Source organism: Bos grunniens, chromosome X (assembly GCF_055505025.1).
Source record: "Bos grunniens cultivar Pamir isolate PY7600 chromosome X, Bosgru_T2T1.0, whole genome shotgun sequence".
NCBI lineage: Eukaryota > Metazoa > Chordata > Mammalia > Artiodactyla > Bovidae > Bos > Bos grunniens.
This window is the reverse complement of record NC_141194.1, coordinates 61818612-61844448: the sequence shown is the minus strand read 5'-3', so window position 1 is coordinate 61844448 and position 25837 is coordinate 61818612. Positions and strand designations below refer to the sequence as shown.

Genomic DNA, 25837 nt, shown 5'->3' with positions numbered 1-25837 from the left:
AAGCAATAGGGAGTCTGGTATGATCTAGGTCAGGAAAGGGGGTCAGTGGAACATGGGGGTAGGGAGACACAACACAGATAGGAAGAGGGGAGGCTGGAAAATAGGAAAGACACCAGGTAAGCCAAGCCTCTAGGCCATGGTGAGGAGTTTGCATTGAGCCCTAGGATGACCCCCAAGTCCCAGTGTTACTCTGACCCCCACAGTTGATCAACTCACCTGTCAGGCAAACTGAGCTCAAGGGGCTTGACTCAGAGCTGACTTGTAGAAGATTCTGGAATATGAGAGCTGTCAGAGCTCTTGGAGAGTATTTAGGCCTAAACTGTCATCATGTAGATGGAAACACAGAGGCTCATAGAGGAATAAGATTGTTCAAAGTTGTGTGGCAAGCAGGATTATCAAGCCTGGAATTAGAGCCTGGTTTAAGAGACCAGTTTATGCTTTGTGCCTCTGTGGAAACCTGAGGGTGGGCTTTTTCACTTGTATTTTGGAGGTGCCATTTTCTCTCCCTCTCAGGGCAATCAGAAGTATTTACAGCCCTTTTAGGCACTTCCCCTAGTATCATTTTCAAAGACACATTTTCCATAACTTTGGCTCTCAATTTGCTTATCCCCCACCCCTCTACTGTGAAGAGGGCAGCCAGAGGCAGGGCTAGGATCTCAGGCAGGCCCCAAAGGAGCTCTTCCTGTGCCAGCCACTGATGCATCTTCCAGGCTCCCCCTGACTCCCCCTTGCCACTCCCCTAGTCATGTTCTGTGGGCAAGCTCTCCCTGCAGACATGGCCACAGCACTTTCCTGTCTAGGCAGACCCCACCACACACACACACTGGCAGAGTTGCCATGGGTTTCAGCCGTCAGCTAATACAATCTCTCCATTGCCAAGATGGAAAGAGTGAGGCCAGGGGAGGGGAAATTTGGAGTTCTTGCCTGAACTGACTGTATTCTGGCCTTTTGAGTCTGCCCGGTCCTCCCTCCAACTCTCCCCCCACTTCAGCCATCTCCCACCATCACAAGCTGCTCCCTTCTGTCCTTGTAGATGGAAGCACAAAGGCACCCAGAGTTGAGGGGAAATGCTATGGAAAGACAGTGGCCCAGCACTGCCTGAGTCAAGGCTGTAGAGTAGGGATGAGGGGAACCTGTTCTCTGCTTCTCTAGGTAGGCCAGCATCCTGGCCCACTGAGCCTGCAGCTCAGTACCGGGATCCCAGCCATGGATCCGATAAGCAGCTCTAAGCCTCCACTCCCTACCTGGTAGGCTTCCCTTTTAGTCAGGAACTAAGACCTCCTCCGGAGAAGGCAATGGCACCCCACTCCAGTACTCTTGCCTGGAAAATCCCATGGATGGAGGAGCCTGGTGGGCTGCAGTCCATGGGGTCGCGAAGAGTCGGACACGACTGAGAGACTTCACTTTCACTTTTCACTTTCATGCGTTGGAGAAGGAAATGGCAACCCACTCCAGTGTTCTTGCCTGGAGAATCCCAGGGATGGGGGATCCTGGTGGGCTGCCGTCTATGGGGTCGCACAGAGTCGGACACAACTGAAGCGACTTAGCAGCAGCAGCAGCAGCAAGACCTCCTCATTCCTCTCACCTTAGGCCTGGAAGTAGCTGGCCTTGGAGTCAACAGTGCCAGTTTCAAATTCCAGCTGGGCTGCCTTTAGCCTTGGACAAAAGCCCTTATAATCGCTGAGCTGCAGCTTCCCCATCTGAACATAAGAACTGTGACCTTACCAGCTTGCTCTGAAGATACAATGAGAGAGTATAAGTAAAGTACCTGGTGTCCTGACAAATGTTAGTCCTCTCCCGATGCAGGCTTGCCTCTCCAGCCACACTCCCAGCAAGCTCTGCCATGTTTCCTGCCAGAGATCCTTGGGGTAAGGCTGGGACCAGATCTTGGCAAGAGCTTCTGGGCTCTGGAGAGAAGAGATGGGAGCCATGTCCCATAGTAGACAGCCCTAATCCCTGAAACTCAGCAGGAGGCATGCAAAGGGAAGCTGACCCAGGGGAAAAGATGAAGGGGAGGGGGGTGGTTGGAGGGAAAAAAGGAGGAGGCAGGTGGCTTTGGGGGCCTGTGGGAAGTCAGGACATGGGGGAGAGGGCCAGGTGGCATAGGGGCCCAGCCACTGGCCTAGGCAGTGCCAGATGGTTGGGACAGACAAAGGAGGAGGCTGCCGGGCTGTAGGCTGCTTCGACGTCTTTTGATGGCAACTCCTTTTGCTCATCCCAGGGCACAGGATCTATTTCTCCTTGGGACCCCCTCCCCCCAAGCTCTAGCAAGCAACTCAGTCCAGCCACATCCAGCTCCAGATGCCTGGTCCTCCCTACATCCCTGCTCTGTCCTGACTTTCTTAAGCTAGGCCCAGAATTCAGTGCCCTCATTCTCTGCCTCCACAAACCAAACCCCCGATCCCATCTCCCACTGAGTTCCCTTTTGATCCCTTATTCCCTGCAACCCAGAGGCCCCCAAAATATCTCTGACTTAGATTTTACAATTATTCTTCACCAGAAATTCCCCTCTGTCTCCAAAGTGATCAGCATATTCGTTGCCACAGAGAGGCCTTAACTTTTGGGTTCCAGGCTCTAGATGAAATGTACCTACTAGCTCACCCTTGCAGTGAGGAACACCCCTCAGAGAGAGGCCAAGCAGAGTCAGTGAAGTCTGGGGCCAGGAATGGCCCTCTGTTTCTGACTGGGGTAAGAACTGAGTCTGTGGCCTGGGTCAGAACTGAATCTGTATCTGGGATCAGGGCTGAGTTTTGGACCAGGTTTAGGGGTTTATAAGTTTCTTTTGGTTGTAAGCAACAGAACTCCACTATGGCTAACTTGGGCAAAAAGTAAGACTGTATTTGAGAAATACTGGGGTGGTTTTCAGAATTGATTGATGTGAACATGACTCCACTTCCATCTTCCCAGTCTGTGTGTCTCTTTTGAGTTTCATATCCATAGGAAGAAAGTTCAGTTGGCTCAGCATGGGTCAGGAATCTCTGCTTCACAATCAGTCAAGTTAGCCATGCAGCAGGTCACACGTTGCTGGTGGAAACAGGGAGGGCTATAGTCTTTGGGGAAAACAATCCAGTGCCAACTACTAATATATATATATATATATATATACATATATATATATATATACATATATATGTATATATTTGTGTGTGTGTGTGTGTGTATGTATGTATAAAATTTGACCTAGCAATTCTACTTCTGGGATATCATTCTATAGAAATAAAAACCCTGGCATGTAAGGACCTATACGTCCATAGACGTTTGTTGCAGCATTAATCCAGCCTTGTTGCAGCATTAAAAAACCTTGGAAATAAAAATGACCTATTGATAGGTTGATGGCTGAATAGATTATGGTACATCCATATCATGAAATACCAGGCAGCCATTGAAGGTTAGTAATTAGAGTTATACCAATTGATTCAGGGAGTGTTATTGAGTGAGAGCAGCAAGAGGTGATGATATATATATATATAATCTCATTTTAATAAAAAAAGGACAAATAAAAACCCACACATGTACTGCACATGTATAAATATATATATATATGTAATATATATCTGTATATGATTATACAGGTATGAAAAAGTGAAATAATGAATTATTGATATAGGTTATTGATATAGGTTGTGGGGAGTGGTGATATAGACAGAGAAGGGAAAGAAGTAAAATTAGAAAGAAGGTATAATTTTACGAAACATGCACATAGGATTTCCTTTATATCTAAAATTGCATATATATTTATATATAGTTATAAAGATATTACCTTAAAATATTTTAAAGAAAGGATGAGTAAAAATATACTGAAAAATTATTATCAAAAGAAAACTGGGTAGCAGGATCATTGACAAGATTGACTGTAATACCAAAAATATTAGAATCAAGGAGGATCATTTCTTAGTGATAAAATGAACAATTCTCTGAAAGACAGAGCAATTCTTAACCTACGTGCCCTCTATGTGTTTTACAAACATATGTAAACGCTATTATATATGCTTCCCAGGTGGTGCTTGTGGTAAAGAACCCACCTGACAATGCAGGAGACTCAAGAGATGCAGGTTCACTCCCTGGGTCAGGAAGATCCCCTGGAGTAGGAAATGGCAACCCACTCCAGTATTCTTGCCTGGAAAATTCCATGGACAGAGGAGCCTGGTGGGTTACAGTCCCTGGGTCACAAGGAGTTGGACACAACTTAGCACACACAGTGCATTATACAGTGAATATCTTCTGACATCTTTTTTTTTTTTTCATTCAGTATTGTTTATCAGATGTATACATTGTGATACATGTAGATTTAGATTCTGCATCTTAGTTGCTCTACAGTAAGTATTCCATCAGAATAATTATTCATTTCTCTTTTGATAAAGATTTAGGTTCTTTCTGTTCTTTTACTATTAAAAGCAATGGTGCAATGAATAGAATTGTATGTATTTCATTTCAATCATGTGCAAGTATATTTGTAACTGAATTCCTAGAAGTAGATTTCCTGGGTCAAAAACTATACACATTAGTGATTTTGATAGATATTGCCAACTTGCCAACAAGGGCTCTACCAGTTTACCTACCCCCACCCCAGCAATATTTGAAGGTGCCCGAGGCTCCACATCCTCCATCACACAGTGTTTTCAAGCTTTCTTATATTGGTCAGTCTCACAGGCGAAATGGTATCTCATTTTATTTTTATGAATGAACATCCTCTTAAGTGTTGCAATGGCATTTGTATTTCCTTTCCAATAACATTTCTATTTGTACACTTTGTTCATCGTAACATTGGTTTGTTGGTCATTTTATTGATTTATAGGAGCTCTTCACGTATTTGGGCACAATCAGCAGAAAATATTTCTCCTGTGTTTTCATTTATTTTTAGATATCCTTAGAATTGTTTATATACTCTTTTTGCCTGCCAGAACATTTTGTTTTTGTGAAGTTGAAACTTTTCCTTTCTTTCTCTTATACATTTTGTCAACTTATAGAGCTCTTCTCTACTTCAGGCTTATAAAAAACATTCTCCTGTGGTTTATTTTAAGTACTTTTATAATTTCATATTTACATTTAAAAACAAACACCAGTAGAAGAAGATATTTGCAACTGTACAAATATAACTGATATCCGGTATCCAGAACATATAAATTCCTAGAAATCAATAATAAGAAAAACAACCCCAATAGAAAAATGGACAAAATATATGAACAAACAACTCCGAGAGGAAGAAATCTAAGTGGCTAACAAATGGAAAAGATATTTAACCTCTCTGCTATTTCAGGAAAAAGCAATGTCAAACAACAATATTCTATACTCATAAGATTGACAACAATTTTAAATTGTGAAGATATCAAGCATGGTAGAATGTGGGAAAACACTGATGTGAATAAACTGCAGGTGGGACAAAAAATTGGTAAAAAACCACTTTGGAAGACAGACTGGCAACATCTATTGAAGCTGAAATGCTCCTGTACCCTTCTGCCCCAATGACCTCCACCTCCTGTAACTCCTGCCCTTATATAATCCCCTCCCCTTGAGTGTGGGCTAGACTTAGTAATTCACTTTTAATCAATACAATATGGTGAAAGTGTTGGATATCACTTCTGAGATCTGCCTTGAAGAAATGTTCAAACTTCTTAAGAGAGAAGAAAAATGATATGGGTCAGAAATTTGGATTTGCATTTTAAAAAAAGGAAGAAATTTTGAGAAGGAATAAATTAAGGTATAAATAAAAATCTTTTCCTTGCTCTAACTGATCCAATGAATAGCAGTTTCATTAAAAAATAATAACAAGGTATTAGATGATTATGGATAAGGGAAATGAATGATAGCAATGAAGGATAGGAGAAAGGAATTGGAAATATTCTGTTGCAAGGTGCCTGCACTACGTATGAAGAGGTACAGTGTCATTTGAAAGTGGGTTTGGATCAGTTGTAAATGTATACTGCTAACTCTAGGCTAGCAGAAGAAGAAAAGCTGGAGAAGGAAATGGCAACCCACTCCAGTGTTCTTGCCTGGAGAATCCCAGGGACGGGGGAGCCTGGTGGGCTGCTGTCTATGGGGTCGCACAGAGTCGGACACGACTGAAGTGACTTAGCAGCAACTCTAGGCTAACCACTAAAAATGCAAAAACAAGAATTATGGTTGAAATTCTAAGAGAAGAGAGAAAAGAGAATCATATAAAATTCTCAATTAAAATCAGAAAAGGCATGAAAAGAACGGGAGACTGGATTTCCCTGGTGGCACAGTGGATAAGAATCTGCCTGCCAATGCAGGGGACACAGGTTTGATCCCTGGTCCAGAACGCACAAGCCGTGGACCAACAAAGCCTATGTGCCACAACTACTGAGCCTATGCTCTAGAGCCCAGGAGCTGAAACTACTGAAACCTGTGTGCCTAGAGCCTGTGCTCCACAACAAGAGAAGCCACTGCAGTAAGAAGCCCACACACACTACTAGAGAGTAGCCCCCACTAGCTGCAACTAGAGAAAGCCCTTGCACAGCAATGAAGGCCCAGAACAACCAAAAGTTAAAAAAAAAGAGAGAATGAAAGACCCCCACACACACAAAAGGGAGAAAAAACAGTGGCAATAAATAGGAAACAGTCACAAATATGGCACATATTAATCCAACTACACCAACAATTACTCTAAATGTGAGTGGTCTAACTATACCAATTAAAAGGCAGAGACTACAGAATAGATTATTTTTTTTAAGGTCAGAAACCAATTTGAAATATAAAGACACAAATTAGAAGTAAATGAAAGAGAGATTTACATGCTTACATTAATAAGAAGACTGGAGTAGCTATGTTAATTCCAGACAGAGCAGATTTCAGGACAAGAAAAATTATCAGGGATAAATATGGACATTATATAATGATAAAGGGGGTCAATTCACCAAAGAGATGTAACAATCCTTAATGTGTATGCACCTGACAACAGAGCATCAAAATATGTGAGGCAAAAACTGGTAGGACCACAGCGAAAAATAGATGAATCCACTATTACAGTTGAAGACTTCAACACCCCTCTATCAGTAATTGACAGAACCAGCAGGCAGAAAATCAGTAAGGACATAGTTGAACTGAATTGCATCATCAATCACCTGGATCTAATTGACATTTATAGACTACTTCATCCAACAACAGCAGAATACACATTCTTCTCAAGCTCACATGGAACATTCACCAAGATAGACCACATCCTGGGTGATAAAACACATCTTAACAAATTTAAAACATTAGACATCATACACAGTGTGTTCTCAGACCACAGCAGAATTAAATTACAAATCAATAACAGAAAGATAGCTGGAAAATCTCAAAATATTTGAAGATTAAACAACACACTTCTAAATAACACATGGGTTCAGAAGAAGTCTCAAGAGAAATTTTTTTTAAGTTTGAAGTAAATAAAAATGAAACTAGAATTTACCAAAATTTGTGGGATACAGTAAAAGCAGTGCTTAGAGAGAAACTTATAATATTGAAAGAATACATTAGAAATGGAGAAAGATCTAAAATTGATAGTGTAAGTTTCCACTGTTAAGAAACTACAAAAAGAGAGCATATTATACCCAAAGTAAGCAGAAGAAAAGAAATAATAAAGTAGCAGAAATAAATGAAATTGAAAAAATAGAGCAATATAGAATATCAATTAAACCAAAAGCTGATTTTTTGAAAAGATCAACAATATTGGTAAGTCTCTAGCCAGGGTGACCAAGAAAAAGGGAGAGAAGACAAAATTACTAATATTAGAAACATGACTGAAGTGACTTAGCAGCAGCAGCAGAAGAAATGAAAGAGGAGCTATCACTACTGATCCTGTAGACACTACAAGGATAATAAAGACATTAATTATGAATAATTACATGCCTACAAATTTGATATCTTAGGTGGACAAATTCTCTGGCTTACTTTTAATAAATAGGATATGGCAAAAGTGTTGCGATGTCACTTTTGACTTTAAGTCATAAAAGAACTGTGTCTTCCATCTTAGTTGCTCTCTGGCTCTCTCTCACCAACTGCCAGGTTGTGAGGAGACTCAGGAAGCCTATGGCTAGGCCCACATGACAAGGAATTGAAGCCACACAGCAACCACATGAGTGACCTTGGCAGTGGATCTTCTGAGGCCTTCCAACAGCCATGTAAAGAGCTTGGATGTCGACCTCCTACAACAATTTTGCCTGCGAATGCGACTGCAGCACAGATGACAGCTTGAGTGCAACTTCATGAGAGATTTAGAGCCAGAGGCATCCAGCTAAGGCATGTATAGGTTCGTGACCTGTGAAACTATAATAATTGTCTGTTGTCTTAAACTTCTAAGTTTTGAGGCAATTTGTTACACAGCATTAGTTAACTACTACATATCTTTTGACCCAGAAATTCTACTTCAAAATACATACACTAGAGTAGCTTTTTCCAATCCTTTCCACATCAGAGCATGTTAAAAATGCTACTATGTCTACCAGCTCACTGGAATGAAGAGACAGCCTACTCTTAGCCATAGGGAACAGCCCCAGGGCAGCAGCTGGGTAAAGCCAGGCCCATCTTTCTAGAGGGCTAAGGGAATCAATATATCAGAACCCCCATTACTCGGTTGCGAAGGACTGCCTCAGAGAAACTCTTCAATACGGGCACAAGGAGACATAGCCAAGATGTTCATTAAATCTTCACTTATAATTGCACAAAACAGGAACAATCCAAGTCCATCAGCAGGCAAAAAGATAAAGAAATTAGATAATCCACGTAACAGAAGTCCATACAATGATATATTATAGTAATATCATGTTGGAAAATTGATACAATCATATTCATTAGTTAAAATGTATGACCTAGATCTCAATGAATCAAATTGCTAACTTCCAAAAATATTAAATGAAAATTTGTTCCCAGAGGATGTATTTATTATGCTATTCACATAATGTAAAATACATGAAACAATAATGTATATTGGTAAGAAATAAATACATACATATAAAAAAAGAAAAAGCATGCACAAGAAAGAGACTTCCAAATGGTTCTTTTTTGGGAAAAAGAGGTAAGATGAATAGGATAAAGTGAGAGATTCAACTGTAATATTTTGTTTAAAAAACAGAAGAATCTGAGGATCCAAACAAAATAAAATGTGCTTGGTCTGTGTAACAAGTACATGTGGGCAAATGTACATTTTATTCTCTGTACTTTATATTTGAAATATTTTAACAAAAATACATTATTTCTTGAGTACAAAAGTACATATACATTAGATGAAGCGTATTAATTGGGTTGTGGAATCTCTCTATATTCCTGTTTATTTTGCAGTCTATTCACTCTATCTATACCAAAACCACTATAACTGCAGACTTTCTGATTTCTATATTTCTAACAATATTTAATGCATGCATTTTAAAATTACATTATTTGGTGTATAAATTTTAGTGGGTATATCTTCTTGGTGAATGAAACAACATGATTTTTTTTAATGCTTTTTACTTTGAGTTCTTAATTTTTCTGATATTAACATTGCTACATGTCTCTTTCCTTCCTTCTTTCCTTCTCTTTTTTCTTTCTAAAATTTCTTCTTTCCCCTTCCTCCATCTTTTCTTCTCTACCTTTTTCTTTCCTTTCTTTCTGTCTTAGGTGAAACATATAAACAGCATATAATTGGATTTCTAAAAACTAAACGCTTAAATTGAGAGTTTGCTTTTACATTTTTTATGGGAGACATTAACCCATAGTACATACTGATATATCTGGATTTATTTCTGACCCCCCTCCCTTTTTAACATACTTTCTTGTTGCCTCTCATCCCATTTCTGCATTTTGTAAGAATGAATTTTTTTCTTTGTTCTACATGCTATTTCTTCAATGGTTTGAAAGTTATACATCCTATTTCTATTCTGTTATTACCCCTAAAACTCCTTGTTCTTCTATTATGTACTTTATTCCCAGTAAAGAACAAAGCTTTGCTATTGTCGTGAACAAAGGTAAGTCTTACATTTGATTCAAGTATTAGAGATACATGTAAAGCACAATATATAAAAAAGACTTTGGAGTTCGGTAAAATTGTGTAAATCCAAAAGGCATAGCTATAATATTTTAAAGGGCAATGCAATTATAAGAATGTGAAGCTATGTTGTGCTGCAATGACTGATCATTTCTTCTGGATAGAGAAGCTCGATTAACAGCAACAATTTGTATGATAAACAGTTCAGTTTGCTTCAACCACCAGGTTAAAAAATTTTCTGCTGACCACAACCCTAAATACAGTGATACTTCCACTACAAATCATAACATAGAACATAGGATAGGGTATATTAATATGATTACTTTCATATCGGAATGAATCAGAAGGAATTTGCAGATTTCACTTTATATCAGACAGCAAGGACAGCAGCCATGCAAACCCCAGAACAGAAGGGTATATGACTAAATGTTTAACATTTGTTACAGCTGGCTGTTGGTTACAGTTTTCGCTGTCCTTTTCTGTATCCTTGACGATTTCATCATTTCAAATGAAATAATGCTTTCGGGCCCACCCTGATTTGTTGAGAGCAGCTGCCGCCCCCGCCACATCAAGGGGGCGGGCCGCCGCGACGCCACAATCACTTCCGCCGCCGCAGCCGCGCCTGCCCCACTGCTGTCTGGAGGGGGAGGAGCTGGAGCCCCGGGAGCAGCGGCTCTGGCGGTTGTGGCGGTTGGAGGTCCCGGAGATCTGTTCTTCCCGAGAACGTGCGGGGTCGCGACTGGGTGAGTGAAAGACTTTATTTCCTCGACCTCTTCAGACGTGACGGTGGGGCCAGTGGCCGAGCGTGAGGGCGAGTGGCCGGGCACCGGGGTAAGGATGTGGGGGTGGGGGGCTCTAGCGAACAGATTTTCGGGCTTACCCCTCGGGAAGGGGTGGGGCGGACGCGGGACCTGACCAAAGAGGGAGGCCTGTGTCCTCCATTGGCCCGATTTACGACTCATTCTCCATCCCTGGCTCCCGTATGGCCCGGCTCCCGCTCTGGTGGCTTGAGTCGCTGTTCAAGAGGGGAGTGGTGGTCGCGGCCCTCTATGCCTGTCCTCCCCTCTCCTCCTGCCTCCCTTCTTGGCTCCTGTGTGAAGCGATCCGTGGCCTTTCCCCATTTTGCAGTTGTTTTAATGAATGGTAAAGGATGAAGATTTTTAGGCAAATATATTGTTCCAGGAAAAGAAATGCTGTCAGAAAAACAAATCATTCCCAGGGAAAATTGTATCCTCACACTCCCTTTCTTTTCTCCCCCTTCCCTGCCACATTGGTTTGGATCTACTATTTGAGCTGATAAACGTTCCCCTCTCTCATTATGACATTGCGGACCCCCTCCCATCCTAGTGTCTTGCGTGCACGCACAGGGACACACACACGCACATGCCCGCACATACATGGGTGTGTGCACCCGGGCACACATGCACGCGTGCTTGCGTGCGCACACACACACGCACTCACGCATGCCCAAAACCTTCCAATGCAGCTGCCTTACCGCTGCCCCCCATACTCAAGGTTCCTGAGTGTCCCCTCCCCCCCACATGCTTGGACACACATGTACAGACACCCTCTCAGACATTGTCACACTCCCCAGTGCCTTCCCCTGAGAGAGACACAGAATGACTGACACACACACAGCCTCCCACCCTCCGGTGCCTTTCCTGCCTCTCACCCCCTTCCACAAACATACCTCCCCTCCTCCCTGTGCCTCTGCATGCTCTGGTGAGCATACAACACAACACACACACACACCCACACCCTCTGTGAGGCCTTACCCCTTGCCTGCCACTGACACACGTAAGGATATCCTTGGATTGCTGGCTCCTTTTTCCTACACCACTTACACGCGTACTCACCCACACGCTCTTTCACATACCCCTCTCAGGTGCTCCCTGTCTGCTACATATGTCTAGACAGCCTCCTTCGCTGGTCCCTGCCATGCACACACTCACACTCACGTAAATCCCTTGGAACATCCCCCCTTCCTGTCGCCACATCCATGAATACAGATGTTCTTTGATTGCTGGTGCCCACCCACCTGCCACATGCATGTCCCTCTCCAGTGATGTCTCCCCATTGATGCATTTGTTCACACTGACACTTCTCGATTGTTGCCTCCCATTTTGATGAACACACACACAAACTGGAGGACACTCCATTCAATGCCACTATACTTCTCCTGGCCTGCCACAGACACATAAACATAGGCATCCCTCCCTAGAGCTCCAGCCATCACACATCAGAACCACATGCACATTCTCTTTCTATCATACGTTCACATGCCCCTCTCCTCTGAAGCCACACCATGCCTGTCATTTCATACCCACATCCACAATGGGTCTCATTCTGCCCAACAGTCATGCCTTATCGCATGCTGCTGTCACCAGCCCTTTCCCTTTACAAACACAGGAGTCTTTCCTCTTCATGATTGCTGGTCCCCCTTCCACCTGTCCTGCTCCTCCTGACAGACACCAGGCACTCTCACATACATAGTGATGGTGATCTATATTTTCCACTCTATTCCAGTTTGCATTTCTCCTGTATGTCTACAGGGCTCAGAAAAATGCAGGCACCCCATAAAAAAACCACAGCCATCTTTCCTCTTCCCATGTTGGCACAATTCCAGTGTTTCACCCACCTTCTGAATGTCCAGTCACCCTCCATCTTCCATCAGATTCTCCCATAAGTCTGGCTTTCCTACAAACCCAGTTTTGTAATCATTTTGCCAACATTACAAATGTGTTCCAGTTCTACACCTGACAGTCACTTGAATGCTATTCCAGGCCTTAGAAGAAAGTGAAACTAATTTTAAAGGCCCCTTATTCTTTTTTTTTTCTGTACCTGCTGAAGTGAAAATAAATCTCCCTGCTCCTTTATACTGAACTGATTTGACCTCTCCATCTCCAAAGCGTGTGCAGGGAGCAGGAGCCTTCCCACTCAATCCCCAGCCATATTGGAAACCCTCCTAAATAGAGCAAATGGGTCAGGAATCTAGCAAGCCTATCTGGCCCAAGCCAGCAGGAGGGTGTCAGTCCAATACAGGCAGGAGGTATGGAAGAAGGCATGCTTATGTCAGTTTCAGGCCATCCACAAGCCAGCAAGAAAGGATTTCCAGGCAGACAAAGACGCCATCCGAAGTCCCAATGCACAGATCAGCCCCCAGTCAAACCACCAAGAGGAGCCGATCACCGTTTTCCACCACTCGTCGTAGTTGGGATGACAGCGAGAGCTCAGGAACCAGCCTGAACGCTGATAATGAGGACTACTCCAGGTACCCGCCCAGAGAGTACAGGGCTTCGGGGAGCAGAAGAGGAATGGCTTATGGACATGTTGACTGTTTTGGGGCAGATGATAGTGAGGAGGAGGGGGCTGGGCCTGTTGAGCGAGTGTCAGTGAGAGGGAAAACTGGCAAGTTTAAAGATGATAAGCTGTATGACCCGGAGAAGGGGGCAAGGTCTCTGGCTGGGGTGGCCTCACAGTTCTCTAGTTTTAACCATGATGTGAGAGAGGAGCTTGACAAGTTAGACCCAGCCCCTGCAGCACGGTCCTCTGCTAGCAGAGCTGAGTTCTTGCAGTCAAATAGCATGGCCTCTCAGCCGTCTTCTGCTGAAGGCAAGGTGGTCACAAACAGCAACAACCTGGAGAGGGAGAGACAGGAGCCGAATTTACCTGCATGTCCCAGCAGGGCTCCTGTGAGTATTTGTGGTGGGGAAAACACTCCCAAGAGCGCAGAGGAACCGGTGGTGAGGCCCAAAATCAGAAATCTGGCAAGTCCCAACTGCGTGAAACCAAAAATCTTTTTTGATACCGATGATGATGATGATATGCCACATAGCACTTCCAGGTGGAGGGAGACTGCCAGCGCTGATGAAGGCCACTTGGATGGCCTGGCAAGAAGGAGCGGAGGTGAGGGCTCAAGTGGCTACCCTGAGCCGAAGTACCCCGAAGACAAGAGGGAAGCCAGGAGTGACCAAGTGAAGCCCGAAAAGGTGCCTAGACGGCGACGAACCATGGCCGACCCTGACTTCTGGACATACAGCGATGACTACTACAAATACTTTGAAGAAGACTCTGACAGTGACAAAGAGTGGACTGCGGCTCTGCGTCGCAAGTATCGTGGTCGGGAGCAAAATCTGTCGTCCAGCGGCGAGAGCTGGGAGACTCTGCCGGGAAAAGAAGAGCTTGAAGCCGAGCAAGCCAGAGTGAATGCCAGTGCTGGTGCCAGTGCTGGCACCAGTGGCAACAATGAACTTGAAGAAGTTCGAGGGCCATCTCTCCAGGAAGAGGAAAGGGCATCCCCCGAAGAAGGAGAAGTTCCTTGGCTCCAATACAATGAAAACGAGAGCAGCAGTGAGGGGGATAATGATTCTGGTCAGGAGTTTCTGCAGCCTGGTGTCTTCATGCTGGATGGCAACAACAACCTTGAAGATGACTCTAGTGTCAGTGAAGACCTCGAAGTGGATTGGAGCCTCTTCGATGGGTTTGCGGATGGGTTGGGGGTAGCTGAAGCCATTTCCTACGTGGATCCTCAGTTCCTCACATACATGGCACTTGAAGAACGCCTGGCCCAGGCAATGGAAACTGCCTTGGCACACTTGGAGTCTCTGGCGGTGGATGTGGAGGTGGCCAATCCACCAGCCAGCAAGGAAAGCATCGACACTCTTCCTGAGATCCTGATCACGGAAGATCACAGTGCGGTGGGGCAGGAGATGTGTTGCCCCATCTGTTGCAGTGAATATGCGAAGGGGGAGGTGGCGACGGAGCTGCCATGCCACCACTATTTCCACAAGCCTTGCGTGTCCATCTGGCTTCAGAAGTCAGGCACCTGCCCTGTGTGCCGCTGCATGTTCCCTCCCCCACTTTAAGACCAAGGCTCTTTACTCCTGGTCTGATGATTTTCCCCATCTGAAATCCACAATACTGCAGGAGCCCTCTCCAAATTAACCATTGCAATGAAACCAATCAGTCGATTAATCTCCACCTGTTGATTCCTTGTGATTATTTCCAGTGTGAAAATGGTTGTGTATGATTGCATTACAAAAATCATACTGTGTTTTAGAGGTTAGAAAGGGAAAACCAAATTTTCTAAGTGCTACTTGAGATTGCAGCAAGAAGATGCATTTTCTAACCTGAGCAGTGAAATGTTGCATTTTTTTTTTCAGTAGAACATGTTGCTGTTGATTGTAATGTCAAGTTTATCTGTTAAATTTGTCCAAGAGGCATCATCATTTCTGTTGCATGTTATGGGTTAATGTTCCTGTAATTGCAGTGCCGTAAAAGCTTATTAAAGTTCTCCTTTTGGTTTTACACGGTATAGTGGAATTGTTTGGTTTCGTCTAAAACCGTGGTACTAAGTGACTTTATAATTGATCTCTTGCATTTGCCTCCAAAATAGGGTTTTTTGGTGTTCCCACTAGGAAAAAAAAATTAGTTTCATTGGAAATACTGACTCCAACAACAACAAAAGTAAGGGTAATTATTTCTAAAAGTAGGAGTAAAGTGTATGGCTGTTGAACTACTAAAGGGGAAAAGTTTGAGTAAAAAATATTCTGTCAGTCTATGAGAAGGAAAGAAACAGTGAAAAAGCCTAGTAAAAATAATGATGGTAGGAACACATCCAAACAGACTGTAGAGGTGAAGGAGTTACAATTCTCTTTTAGAAAATAGCAAGTCTCAGAGGGAATGGGTAAAAACTCAAACTGTATGCTGATTGTATACATTAACACAGTGACACAAAAGGAAGAGAGAAATATATGCCAGACAAGTACTATGAAAAACAGAGGTGCCCACCCACACAAAGTGAACAGGTTTGAACCTCTGGCCGTATTGGCTTCAGATCTCTCTCTCTCCAGTGAACATACATTTTCAGGTACAGGTGAAGAACTTCACCTGTTATTTTGACCTTCTTCCACAGAGGTAAGCACTATCCAGGAAATGGTGTGTTTACTTCTCGTCTACCTTTTTTGAAGTGTGTGTGTGCATGTGTATTTGTGTACATATATATGTATATGCCTGTATGTATCTCCATAACCAATATAGAGTTTTTTAAATGGACATAATTGCTAAAATGTATCATTTTGCAGCTTTATTTTTTTCACTCAGCATTGTTTCTGAGATTTCGTCATTTTGATACATGCCTTTTAACTGCTGTATACTAAATATCCCATTGTACACTTACCACAAGTTATTTATCTATTCTCTCACTGGTGGGTATTTAGTTTCTTCCCAGTGTTTTGCAACAGTGAACAGAATTAAAAGATGTTCCTCTGTACACATGTGTGAATTTCTTTAGGGGTAAGTACATGGAGGTAAAATTTGGGCATCTTAGGGTTAGAGCATCTTCATTCTAACTAGATATTGCCAAACTGCTGTCCTAAGTGATTGTACTAATTCAGACTCCTCCCAACAGTTGGAGAGCTGTTTTCAGCATCAACAGCTTGGCTATTGCTAACGATCAACCTCACTGGCAATCAGTGCTGTGTAAATTAACTCGACAATGAAACTGATTGTGTCCCTAACGATCAACCTCACTGGCAATCAGTGCTGTGTGAATTAATGCGACAATGAAACTGATTGTGTCCATCAGAAAGTGATAGTTTTTCTTTATGATAATATCTAGTTTGGACTACAAAGAGAAGAAATGGCAGCACTCGTGCTGTGGGTGTGAATGTAACAATAGCAGCCTTTTCAGGGCAGTTTGGGGAGTAGCTTGGTTTCAAAATGTAAAGTGATGCATGTCCCTGAGAGCAAGTTAGATATTTTAGTTGTATGGAGTTAATACTATGCAGCAGTTAAAAATGGTATGCACTGATATGGAAAGATCTCCAAGACATAATGTTAAGTAAAAAAAGCATATTGTGGAGCAATATGTATAATCTTGATGTATTGATAAAATAAAACCTTATAAAACCAAACTATATATGAAAATGCATAAAAGTGTCTGGAAGGCTGCAAACCTAACTGATGGCAGTGGTTGCCTCTGGGGAGGAAAAGGGACTTGGAAGAAAGTAGTAAGGAATGGGGCTTTTTTTTTTTTTAAGTTAATTCTGCTTGATATTTTTTTGTGTCAGTGTTTTTCCATGACTGTTAACAAAATAAGTCAAATCAAAAAAGTTTCCAATTGATAAAAAATAAAGGATTTTTCTCTCACTGTAAGCACAGAAACCTGTGGTGGAAGCCACAGTCCTTTTTTCCTGTAACTGGTCAAGCTGCTATTTATAACTTCGTCTCCCAGTCATTCTGTGTTCCCCCTTGGCCTTCAGCCAGCACCTCAGCTGTCATGATGTCTCAGAAGTCTGTGACCCTGGGGGCCCCCATAGGGTGGGGTTGTGGTAGTTGGCCTAACATTAACCTTTGTGGTGTCCTGACTGGCACCACACAAGAAGATGTGTTAAGAACCCCCTTAGGTCCTGATTGCCTTCCTCCCTGCTCCTTGTGGAGCGGCAGCCCCAGTTTTCCTTAGTCAGCCTTGGTACATCCATGGAAAGGGACCTCTCCCCAGGGCCTGTGTGAGGAGCCTATCACTGTGGAGGGTCATGCCAGAGGTGAGACTCTCCCAACTGGAAACACCAACAAGGCCCGAGACACAGGCCCAGGGCCCACACAGTGTGAGCTGATGCCTCAGTCTCAGCACAAAAGACCCTTATGCCTGTTTGGAGGGACGAAAGCAGAGGAGCCCAGGTCTTGGAGCATTTGCTCCTGTGGTGCTGAGGGTGGTGGTGGCCCAGGGGGCAGGATTCGCCCTGCCCTTGGCTGCCCATTTCCCTTGTTCTTGCCAGTTTCTAACCCTCTATCCTCTCTGACAATTCCCCAAGCTTCCCCATAGCTTTCCAATAAAACCGTTCTGCTTAAATTAACTAAAGTTGGTTTCTGTTGTTTGTAACTAAGAACCTCAAATGGCACACTTACCAACACCATAGCCCACTTTTGGGCCTGTTTTCCTAGTCATACAAGATACCCCAAATGACCAAGGGTCAGGTGATTTCAATTTACAGTGCTGCTGCTGCTGTTCTTGAGTCACTAATCATGCCTGACTCTTTGTGACCCTGTGGACTGTAGCCCTCCAGGCTCCTCTGTCCTTGGGGTTCTCCAGGCAATAATACTGGAGTGGGTTGCCATTTCCTTCTCCAGGAGATCTTCCCAACCCAGAGACTGAATGCTCATCTCCTGCTTGGCAGGTGGATTCTTTACCACTGAGCCACCTGGGAAGCCCTTGTTTACAGGTCAGTGAACCCCTTATTGGCACTTCCTGCTGTGGTTCTAGAACAGTAGGCTTTGGGGACCACTATACACAAAGCAGTTATTTTTGAGGGTAAATTATTTGGTGTATTCATCAAATGTGCCACCCATCACACTGGACATCTTGATTTCCTGGATGTGAAATAAATAGCCTCCCATTTTGGTCACTAATTTGGAGCAGAAACCACTTCATCTTGTAAGAGAGCACCTCAGCTTCCTGAGGTGGTCCCCACAACTGGCGCTATTGCTGAGCCATCATAAGGGTTTTCCTTGCTCTTAAGGCACAACCTTCTCTCACCCTCTGTTCCAGCTAGATACTTCTATTAATTCATTTGTGTCTGGATCTCTGACCTGAAATGTCCTTCCCAGCCCTGTCCATTCCATCCACTCTCTAACAAGCCCTGTTCACGTGCCAGTTCCTGAAAAGATTATTTTTTGATAGCTCTAGCTCCTTTCCTCTCTGCGTTCTATCCCGGTGAGTCCTCGTGGTCAGGAGCTCTCTGTGTCTGACTCATTTCCATAGTCCTGGCACTCACTACCAAAAACCTTTGCTGACAGGATGAATGAATCCCCCCACCAAGGTAGGCTCAGAGCAGGGGCTATGCTCAGAGAACCGGGGAGGTGTTTCAGTGAGCTGACCCCCAGGTGCATGTGACCTGGCTTCAGCCCCATCCCCACCCACAGCCTCTTCAGGCCCTGCCCCCTCCTTCTCCCCTTCATCCCCATTGGCCACTCCTTACACCCTTTGTCCCATTTTCTGTTTGTCCTCGTATAGAGCAAGCCAGGTTCTGGGACCCTTGAGCAATACTTTCAGCCTGCCTTGGCATTGACATCTGCAGAATGAGACTTTGCTGCAGGTTTCTGCTGACCCCTGCATGCCTCTTATACTATTTCTGCCCTCTGGACCTCACTATCCCAAAGAGGGATGGAGAATGTTAGTGAGGCTTTATAATCCCTGCCATTTGGATAAGATTTCTCCAGACCTCTTTACACTCAGTGATGTCCCTGGACCCTCCCGTCAACCCCAGGAGGTGAACCGTCAGGAGACCGAGGTTCAGAAGGGAGAGTAGGAGTACGTGTGCATGGCTGGGATGTCTTTTCTGTGCCTGGCCCGGTCTCAATGTGGCGAGGAGCAGGTAGGGGTCTTGGCCTCAGCATAAAAGTCCAGCCTGGTTCCAGTTTGACCCCATTCAGGGATGCTGGCCACAGGCAATCCAGGCTGTCAGCCTCCCAACAGCTCAGTGAGGGATCAGGCAAGAGAAACCTGGGGGCGCCCAGACAGGAGGACACTAGGCTTTTCGGTGGGAGGAAGAGGAGAAACAAGACCCAGATTGTAGGGGAGTTCTTCCACAGCAGCTAAGGACTAGAAGCCAGGAACCGCTTACACAGAGTTGGAGGAATATGGCCCAAGCAGGGGCTGGGAGCCAGTCTGAAGGAAGGTAGGGACTGAGCACCAAACACATGAAGACAAATGTCCAGGGACCTAGCAAGCCCAAGGCTAAAGCTTAGCCCTTCCCTCAAAAAGCTCATAGTCTAGGCTGGGAAACAGATATGTAAAGAGAGGCTTACAGTCTACCGTGCAAAGCACTGTGTGGAGGCAAACATGGGTGACCGGCAGGAGTCATCCCATGGAGGCAAAGAGCTGTGCTGGCTGTCCTGGGCAGGGGGCGCTGGTCCTTGTAGGCATCCTGGATGAAACCACTCTGAAAGCATGAATAGGCATTAAGCAGGTGAAGAAAGGAGGGAAGGAGGGAAGGATAGACCCTTTCCAGTGTCTTCTATTGGTGGGAGTGCCAATCGGTTTGTTTGAAAGCCTCTTTAGTGAAATATGGGCTTTCCTGGTGGCTCAGATGGTAAAGAATCTGTCTGCAATGCAGGAGACCTGAGTTTGATCCCTGGGTTGGGAAAATCCTCTGGAAAAGGGAATGGCAACCCACGCCAGTGTTCTTGCCTGGAGAATCCCATGGACAGAGGAGCCAGGGGGGCTACAGTCCATGGGGCCACAAAGAGTAGGACACGACTGAACACTTTCACTTTAGTGGAATATATTAACATTTAAAATCCTCATGCTTTCTGATCCAGCAGCTCCCCTAGTAGAATTTCTCCTCCATGAGCAAAAGCACAAGGTTGTTTGTACAAGGATATTTATTGTTGCATTGTTTGTAGTAGCAAAAAACCAGAAAGCATGTCAATGTCCATCACTAGGGGCCTGGTTAAATAAATTATGGCACAGCTATCGGATGCTTTGCTAGACAGCATGAGGCACATGTACAGCTATTGCAGTGTGAGTATCCCAAAACCAAGAAGTTAAAAGTGAGTCATAGAAGTGGGCACAGTTACCAGGCAGGTTTCACAGAGGATACATGCACGTTAGTGCTTTCCTGTACATAGACTGTCTCTGGAAAGATACACAAGAAACAGGCACTGAGGTCAGGGGCGAGGAGCCCCATCCTTTACTGTATACCCTTTGTCCCTTTGGAGTTTTTGTTAATTTGATATTTTTAAACCCTTGTATACATGAACAATAGAGAGAAAAGAGGGAGGGAGGGAGGAGGGCAGAGACCTCTGGTGAAGGCAACTGAATGAACAAAGTCAGGGGCGTGACATAGCAAGGTGTGTGTGCATGGCCCCCTCAGGAACCAAAAACTTCAACGTAAGCAAGCCTTATCGAGAGAAGAACCGCAAGTTCGGCTGAGGACACAGTGTGGGGCTGGAGGGTGGCCCAACACCTAAACCATGTCCACTAACATCTCAGGTATGTAAAAGAGATGTCCAGATTGTATATGTGCGTAACAGAGGAACTATCAGGAAATCTACCTCAGCCGTCATGTTAGTTAACAGTGGTAAGATTACAGGTAATTTTCTTTCCCTTTTGAGGGCATTTCTCAAATTCTATTCAGCAAGCAGGTGATCAGAGCAAAAAAGGGAAAAACGAAACTGGAATGTTCCTAGAACACTGACTCAAGCCTCTCAAAGCTGGCTCTTCCTGATGGAGGCCAGGCAGGCTTCGGGCAGTTCAGGCTAGCGAGAGACCGGGGCATTTGGAATCAGGCTTTCGTCAGAAACAATTTTCATGCTAATTCACTGTGAGTGGTGAGCACAGCACACACCCTTTCTCAGCCTTGGTTTGCTTATTTGTAAAATGGGACAAAAGAATCCCTATCTTACAGGGTGGCTGGAATGAGCAAAGGAAATAACAGATGGACAGAATACACTACACTGTATAAGCATAAGGGGATGGTTGTTATTGGTTGTTATCATTTCTCCTGGCTTTTTTTTTTTTTTTTTTTGCTGGAGCTGCAGGAGCCTGGGGCTCAGAAGAAAAGCCACTACTCCCTGGGTAGAAAGAATGCCCCCACATACATCATTCTCTCTTCAGCAACTGAGCAAGGCTGACTCCGGATGCCTGGCCCTGGTCTGGAGAAAAATACTTAGCAGGAGTCCAACATTCCCTTTGGAAGCAGAGTGTGGCGAGATGGGGGAGGAGGAGGAAGCAAAATGTTTGCTATTTTTTTTCTGTGCAATTGACTCTGCTGGCCGAGGCCCTTTGCTAACCACTGTCTGTATGCACAGATGGCGGCTGAGCCCCTCTCGTGAAGGGCTTGGCTTCCTGTTGAGCGTGCCCACCCCATCCAGGCCCGCTGAGGAATGTGGGCTGGTCCCAGCTGGATGGGCTCTGTGTCTGCCCTGGCCCCTCCCTGAGCCCTGGCCTGACCCCTCCTCAGGCCTGGATGAAGGAGCTTCTGTGTCCTGGGGCCCTGCCTGATTAGGCACGGTTGCTGCACTCACTCCTCCCTCACAGGCTGGGCACCGGGAAAGAAAAGCCTGAGGCTTGCAGAGTCCTCCCGGCTAAGAGTGAAGCTCTTCTGGGTCTGTGGGAGTCGGAAGTTCCCACTGGTCTCTTTGTCCCTAAGTGAAGGGGTTCCAGAGTGACAGGTTCAGGCTGGCGAGGGTGGGAGCTTCTTTGTTGGGGCTCTTAGTGAAAGCCTAGACCATATACCTGTGTATCTGATGGACCCCCAGTCCTGATCCTGTGTGGGTTCTATAGAAGTAAAGCTTCTTTCATTGGCTGCAGGCAGGTAGAGGGGTAAGGCCAGTGGTCATCAAAGTGTATCATTAGAGTGTTAAAAAGAACCTTCCTTCACGGCCACGGGTGGGGGGCTGGGGCTTTGTCTTTTCTGTTTTTGTTTTTTCTCTTCTCTGCGTTTAAAACTGCTTGTTAGGTCTGGTCCTTGAGTGAGTCACTTCACCACTCTGGGCCTCAGTTTTTTTTCACCAGTAAAATGGGACAATAACGTCATGGGACCACTGTGAAGAGGACATGAGGGACTAGTGTGGTGGCCATATATAGGAGACCCTCTAGAAGTGGCATTTCTTTCCCATATTTACTAAGCACTTCCTTTTGTGGAACACTGGGGAGTGCAGAGAGACCAAGACCATCTCTGCCCTCAACAGTTTCAGCGGTTTGAGTCCCCTTGGCCTCTAGTCCAGGTTTAACCTTGAGCCCTGATTCTGCAGGGGATTCTAGCCCATCCCCTAGACTCAGGTATTGCTTTGGTCCTATTAGATTTCAAGGCTCAGGCTTCCTCCTGCCTCAGCCCAGCAGCTGGAGCCCACAGCTTAGAGACAGTCCTCCCTGGGCAGCCTGCCAACCTGCTACCAAATACTTCCAGAAGTATTCAATATATTGCACACTTTTCACAACAGCTCTGCAAAGGAGGTGCACCGATCACCAGTCTCAAAGATACCTGCTTTCAGGTCCCAGGTGTGCATTTCACTTACCCTGTGATCTTGGGCAAGTGCCTTAACCTGTCCATGCCTCAGTTTTCTCATCAGTGAAATGAGAGTTCCATAATAGTAGCTCCCTTTGAGGGGCAGTTGAAAGTGCTGAAAACAGTGCCTGATGCATATTAAGCTTTCAAAACCTGTTAACTGCTATCCTTAGGAAACTAAGGCTCGATCAGGAAAATGACCTGCTCAAGGTCACACAGCTAGGAAACGGCAGAGCTGGGGCTGGTGCCCAAACCTTACTGATAGTAACAAATCTACCACCCTTTGCCTCCTACCTTTTGGATTTCTGGATTCTCCACCTGGATTTATTATGCCAGGCCTCTGCTAGCTAATCAGGACTGTGCTAGATTTCTTATGCGGACTTCTTGGCAGGGCCTTTGCAAGCATCCACTGCCTCCCAGGCAGGCCTCCTTCTGGGCTCCGATAATTTGGTTTATCATCAGGCCCTGCTTCACTCCATACTTTAAATAATAAAATTAAGCATGCTAATAGAACACTGTGCTTGCACTTTAAACATATATATAAATATTAAAATACATAAAAAATGGGTATCAATCCTCATAGTAGCCCTACGAGGTAGGTGCTATCATTACTCCCATTTTCCATGTGAGAAAACCAAAGCACAGACAGATTAAGTGATTTGCCTGAGGTCTCACAGCTACGAGTGGTAGAGCCAGAAATCAAACCCAGGCACTGCTCTTAACTGTTCTGCTCAGTGGGAAGAGTTTTGGAAATTGGTTCATCCAGGGAGCCCCATCCCACTGCAGTGAACTTAGACATGTCAGGCACAAAACTCCATGGGAGCACGAGTCAGTCAGATTTGTTCACAGCTGAATAGTCAGTGGCTATAGCACAGTGCATGGCACATGATAGATGCTTACAAAATCATTGTTCAATGAATGAATGAATGAGAGAGTGCTGGTCTTGGGGAGTGAGAGTAGAGACAGATTGATTCAAGAGATAAGAGGGAAAACTGACCAGATTAGGAAACTGATCCAATTGCGGGGTATGAGGAAGTCTTGGATGACTCCCAAGATTTAGGCTTTTGGGTGACTGGATGATGAGGTCATTGACTAAGATAAGAGCCCTATAGGAGGGACAGAATGCAGGGGTGGGGAGAATGGCATTGATGAATTCAGTTTAGGATGTTGAGTTTGAGGTGCCTTTGAGACATGCCAGGGGTGTCCAGGAGGCTGTTGGATGCAAGGCTCCAAACTTAGAAGAGGGATTTGGGCCTTTGCCCAGCCCCCTCTCATTGCCCCACCCCCTTCAATCACACTCTAAACCTCCCCAGCGGCCTTTACTCTTCCTACTGGGAAGGAAAGGAAGGAATCTTTGATGGTGGGAATGGCGTGTGTGGGGGGGTGCTTTTCTAAGCCAAACAAACGCATACACAGTGCCTGCTTGTTGAGGATCAGCTTGCCTGGCTCTGGGCACATGTCGGCTGGCTTCCAGAGTGGACCCCCCTCCCACCACCCGCCAGCCCCTGCCGCCTGTTCCCTGCCAAGGTGAGCTCTGACAGGGCGACTTGTCATCTTTTCAACACCTCATTTTTCCCTCCTTACTCACTGCCCGGGGAGAAGTCCTTCCTGTTTGCACACCTCGGGGGGCTAGGCCAGGAGGAGGAACAAAAACAGCCTTCATGGTGCAGGGGGAGGGGAGGGCAAAGGGAGAGGACTCCGGGAGAGGAAGAGAGGGAAGACATGGAGGGGAGGAGGAGGGGAAAAACGAGAAGGTTACAGACTCAGCTCCTGCCTCCGTTCAGTGAGCCCATCACACAACACACACACACACAGACTTCCCTCATAGAGTCCTGGCACTAGAGAGACTCATCCCCAAGTCACCCAAGGAGGTCAGGATCCAAGCTGGCTTTAGAAACTAGCTATCCCATCTTCCCTACCTCCAGCCCAGGTTTGGGCCTGGAGTTGCACAACTCAGAATCTCCTGGCTCCATCTCCACCCCCAGCCTCCTGCTCCCTCACCCTGTATCTCTGGGGGTCCAGCTCAGTGGGTTTGCACACCGGGCCCCGGCCCCGGGCTCCTGTACCCCCATCCCCTCCCCACTCCTGAGAGCCCCGCCCCCATGGGCCGCCAACCTGCAGGTAATCCCCTTCCTTTTCCTCCCCTGGCAGCTCCAGCCCCTTCCAATTAGCCCAGTCTCCGATCTCCTCCGCTGGGAACAGCCACCCCTCCACCCCTTCCCTCACTCTGCTCCCAAGTGGGGAGCCCCGCTCCAAGGCTTGGCCGCCCCATTCAAGGCGCCCTCCTCTATTGTCTCCGCCTGCTAGTAACCTGGGCCATTAGCATTTCTAAAGCCCACTTCTGGTCCCCGCTTTGGCTCAGCTTGGGCAGAGGAACTTAGCCCTATAGAACAACAATTCCAACTAACCTTCAAGAGCACTTTGGAGTATATAATTCACGTTTCTATATAGCCATTTCATTTGCTTCTCACAACAGCCCTTAGCGGTGGGACACTGACATCCCAAGAAGTTCGGTGATTTGCCCAAGGTCACAAAGTAAGTTCTAAAGCCAAGATTTCAACTCAGGTTTGTCTCATGCCAGAGGCCACATTCTTTCCACTACACCACCTTGCCTCTGTCAGAATGAGCTTGCTTCTGCTCAGCTGGGCTTTCTTAAAGGGTAGGTATGGAGGCTTGATGCTCCTGGGTGATGGTTGCTGGATTCAGTCTGCAGGGGAGGTCCTGGGTGGTTTCCCTGTTGCCGCTAACTCTAGGATTCCTAGGTGGTGACACAGCCTGGCTTAAAACGCAGTATAGAGAAGTGGTTAAATGCTCTGGAGCCAGATGCTAGGTTCAGATCCTGGCTCTGCAGGGTGGTTTTAGA

General features: G+C 45.4%; 1 protein-coding gene across 5 annotated transcripts; it reads left to right on the top strand.

Moving 5' to 3' along the window:
- The first annotated feature begins 10593 nt into the window (after positions 1 to 10593).
- PJA1 (praja ring finger ubiquitin ligase 1) lies at positions 10594 to 16878 on the top strand. Of its 5 annotated transcripts, none has more exons than XM_086387595.1 (3): positions 10594 to 10707; positions 13047 to 13235; positions 13800 to 16878. In XM_086387595.1, the coding sequence occupies exons 2-3, from the start codon at positions 13108 to 13110 to the stop codon at positions 14827 to 14829; spliced, it is 1158 nt and encodes a 385-aa protein (XP_086243721.1). In that variant the 5' UTR covers positions 10594 to 10707; positions 13047 to 13107; the 3' UTR covers positions 14830 to 16878. The 5 variants fall into 5 exon arrangements, with proteins under 5 accessions (XP_086243721.1, XP_086243719.1, XP_086243717.1 ...); XM_086387593.1 differs by having other exon boundaries at positions 13041 to 13235; XM_086387591.1 differs by having other exon boundaries at positions 13047 to 16878.
- Positions 16879 to 25837: the final 8959 nt, after the last annotated feature.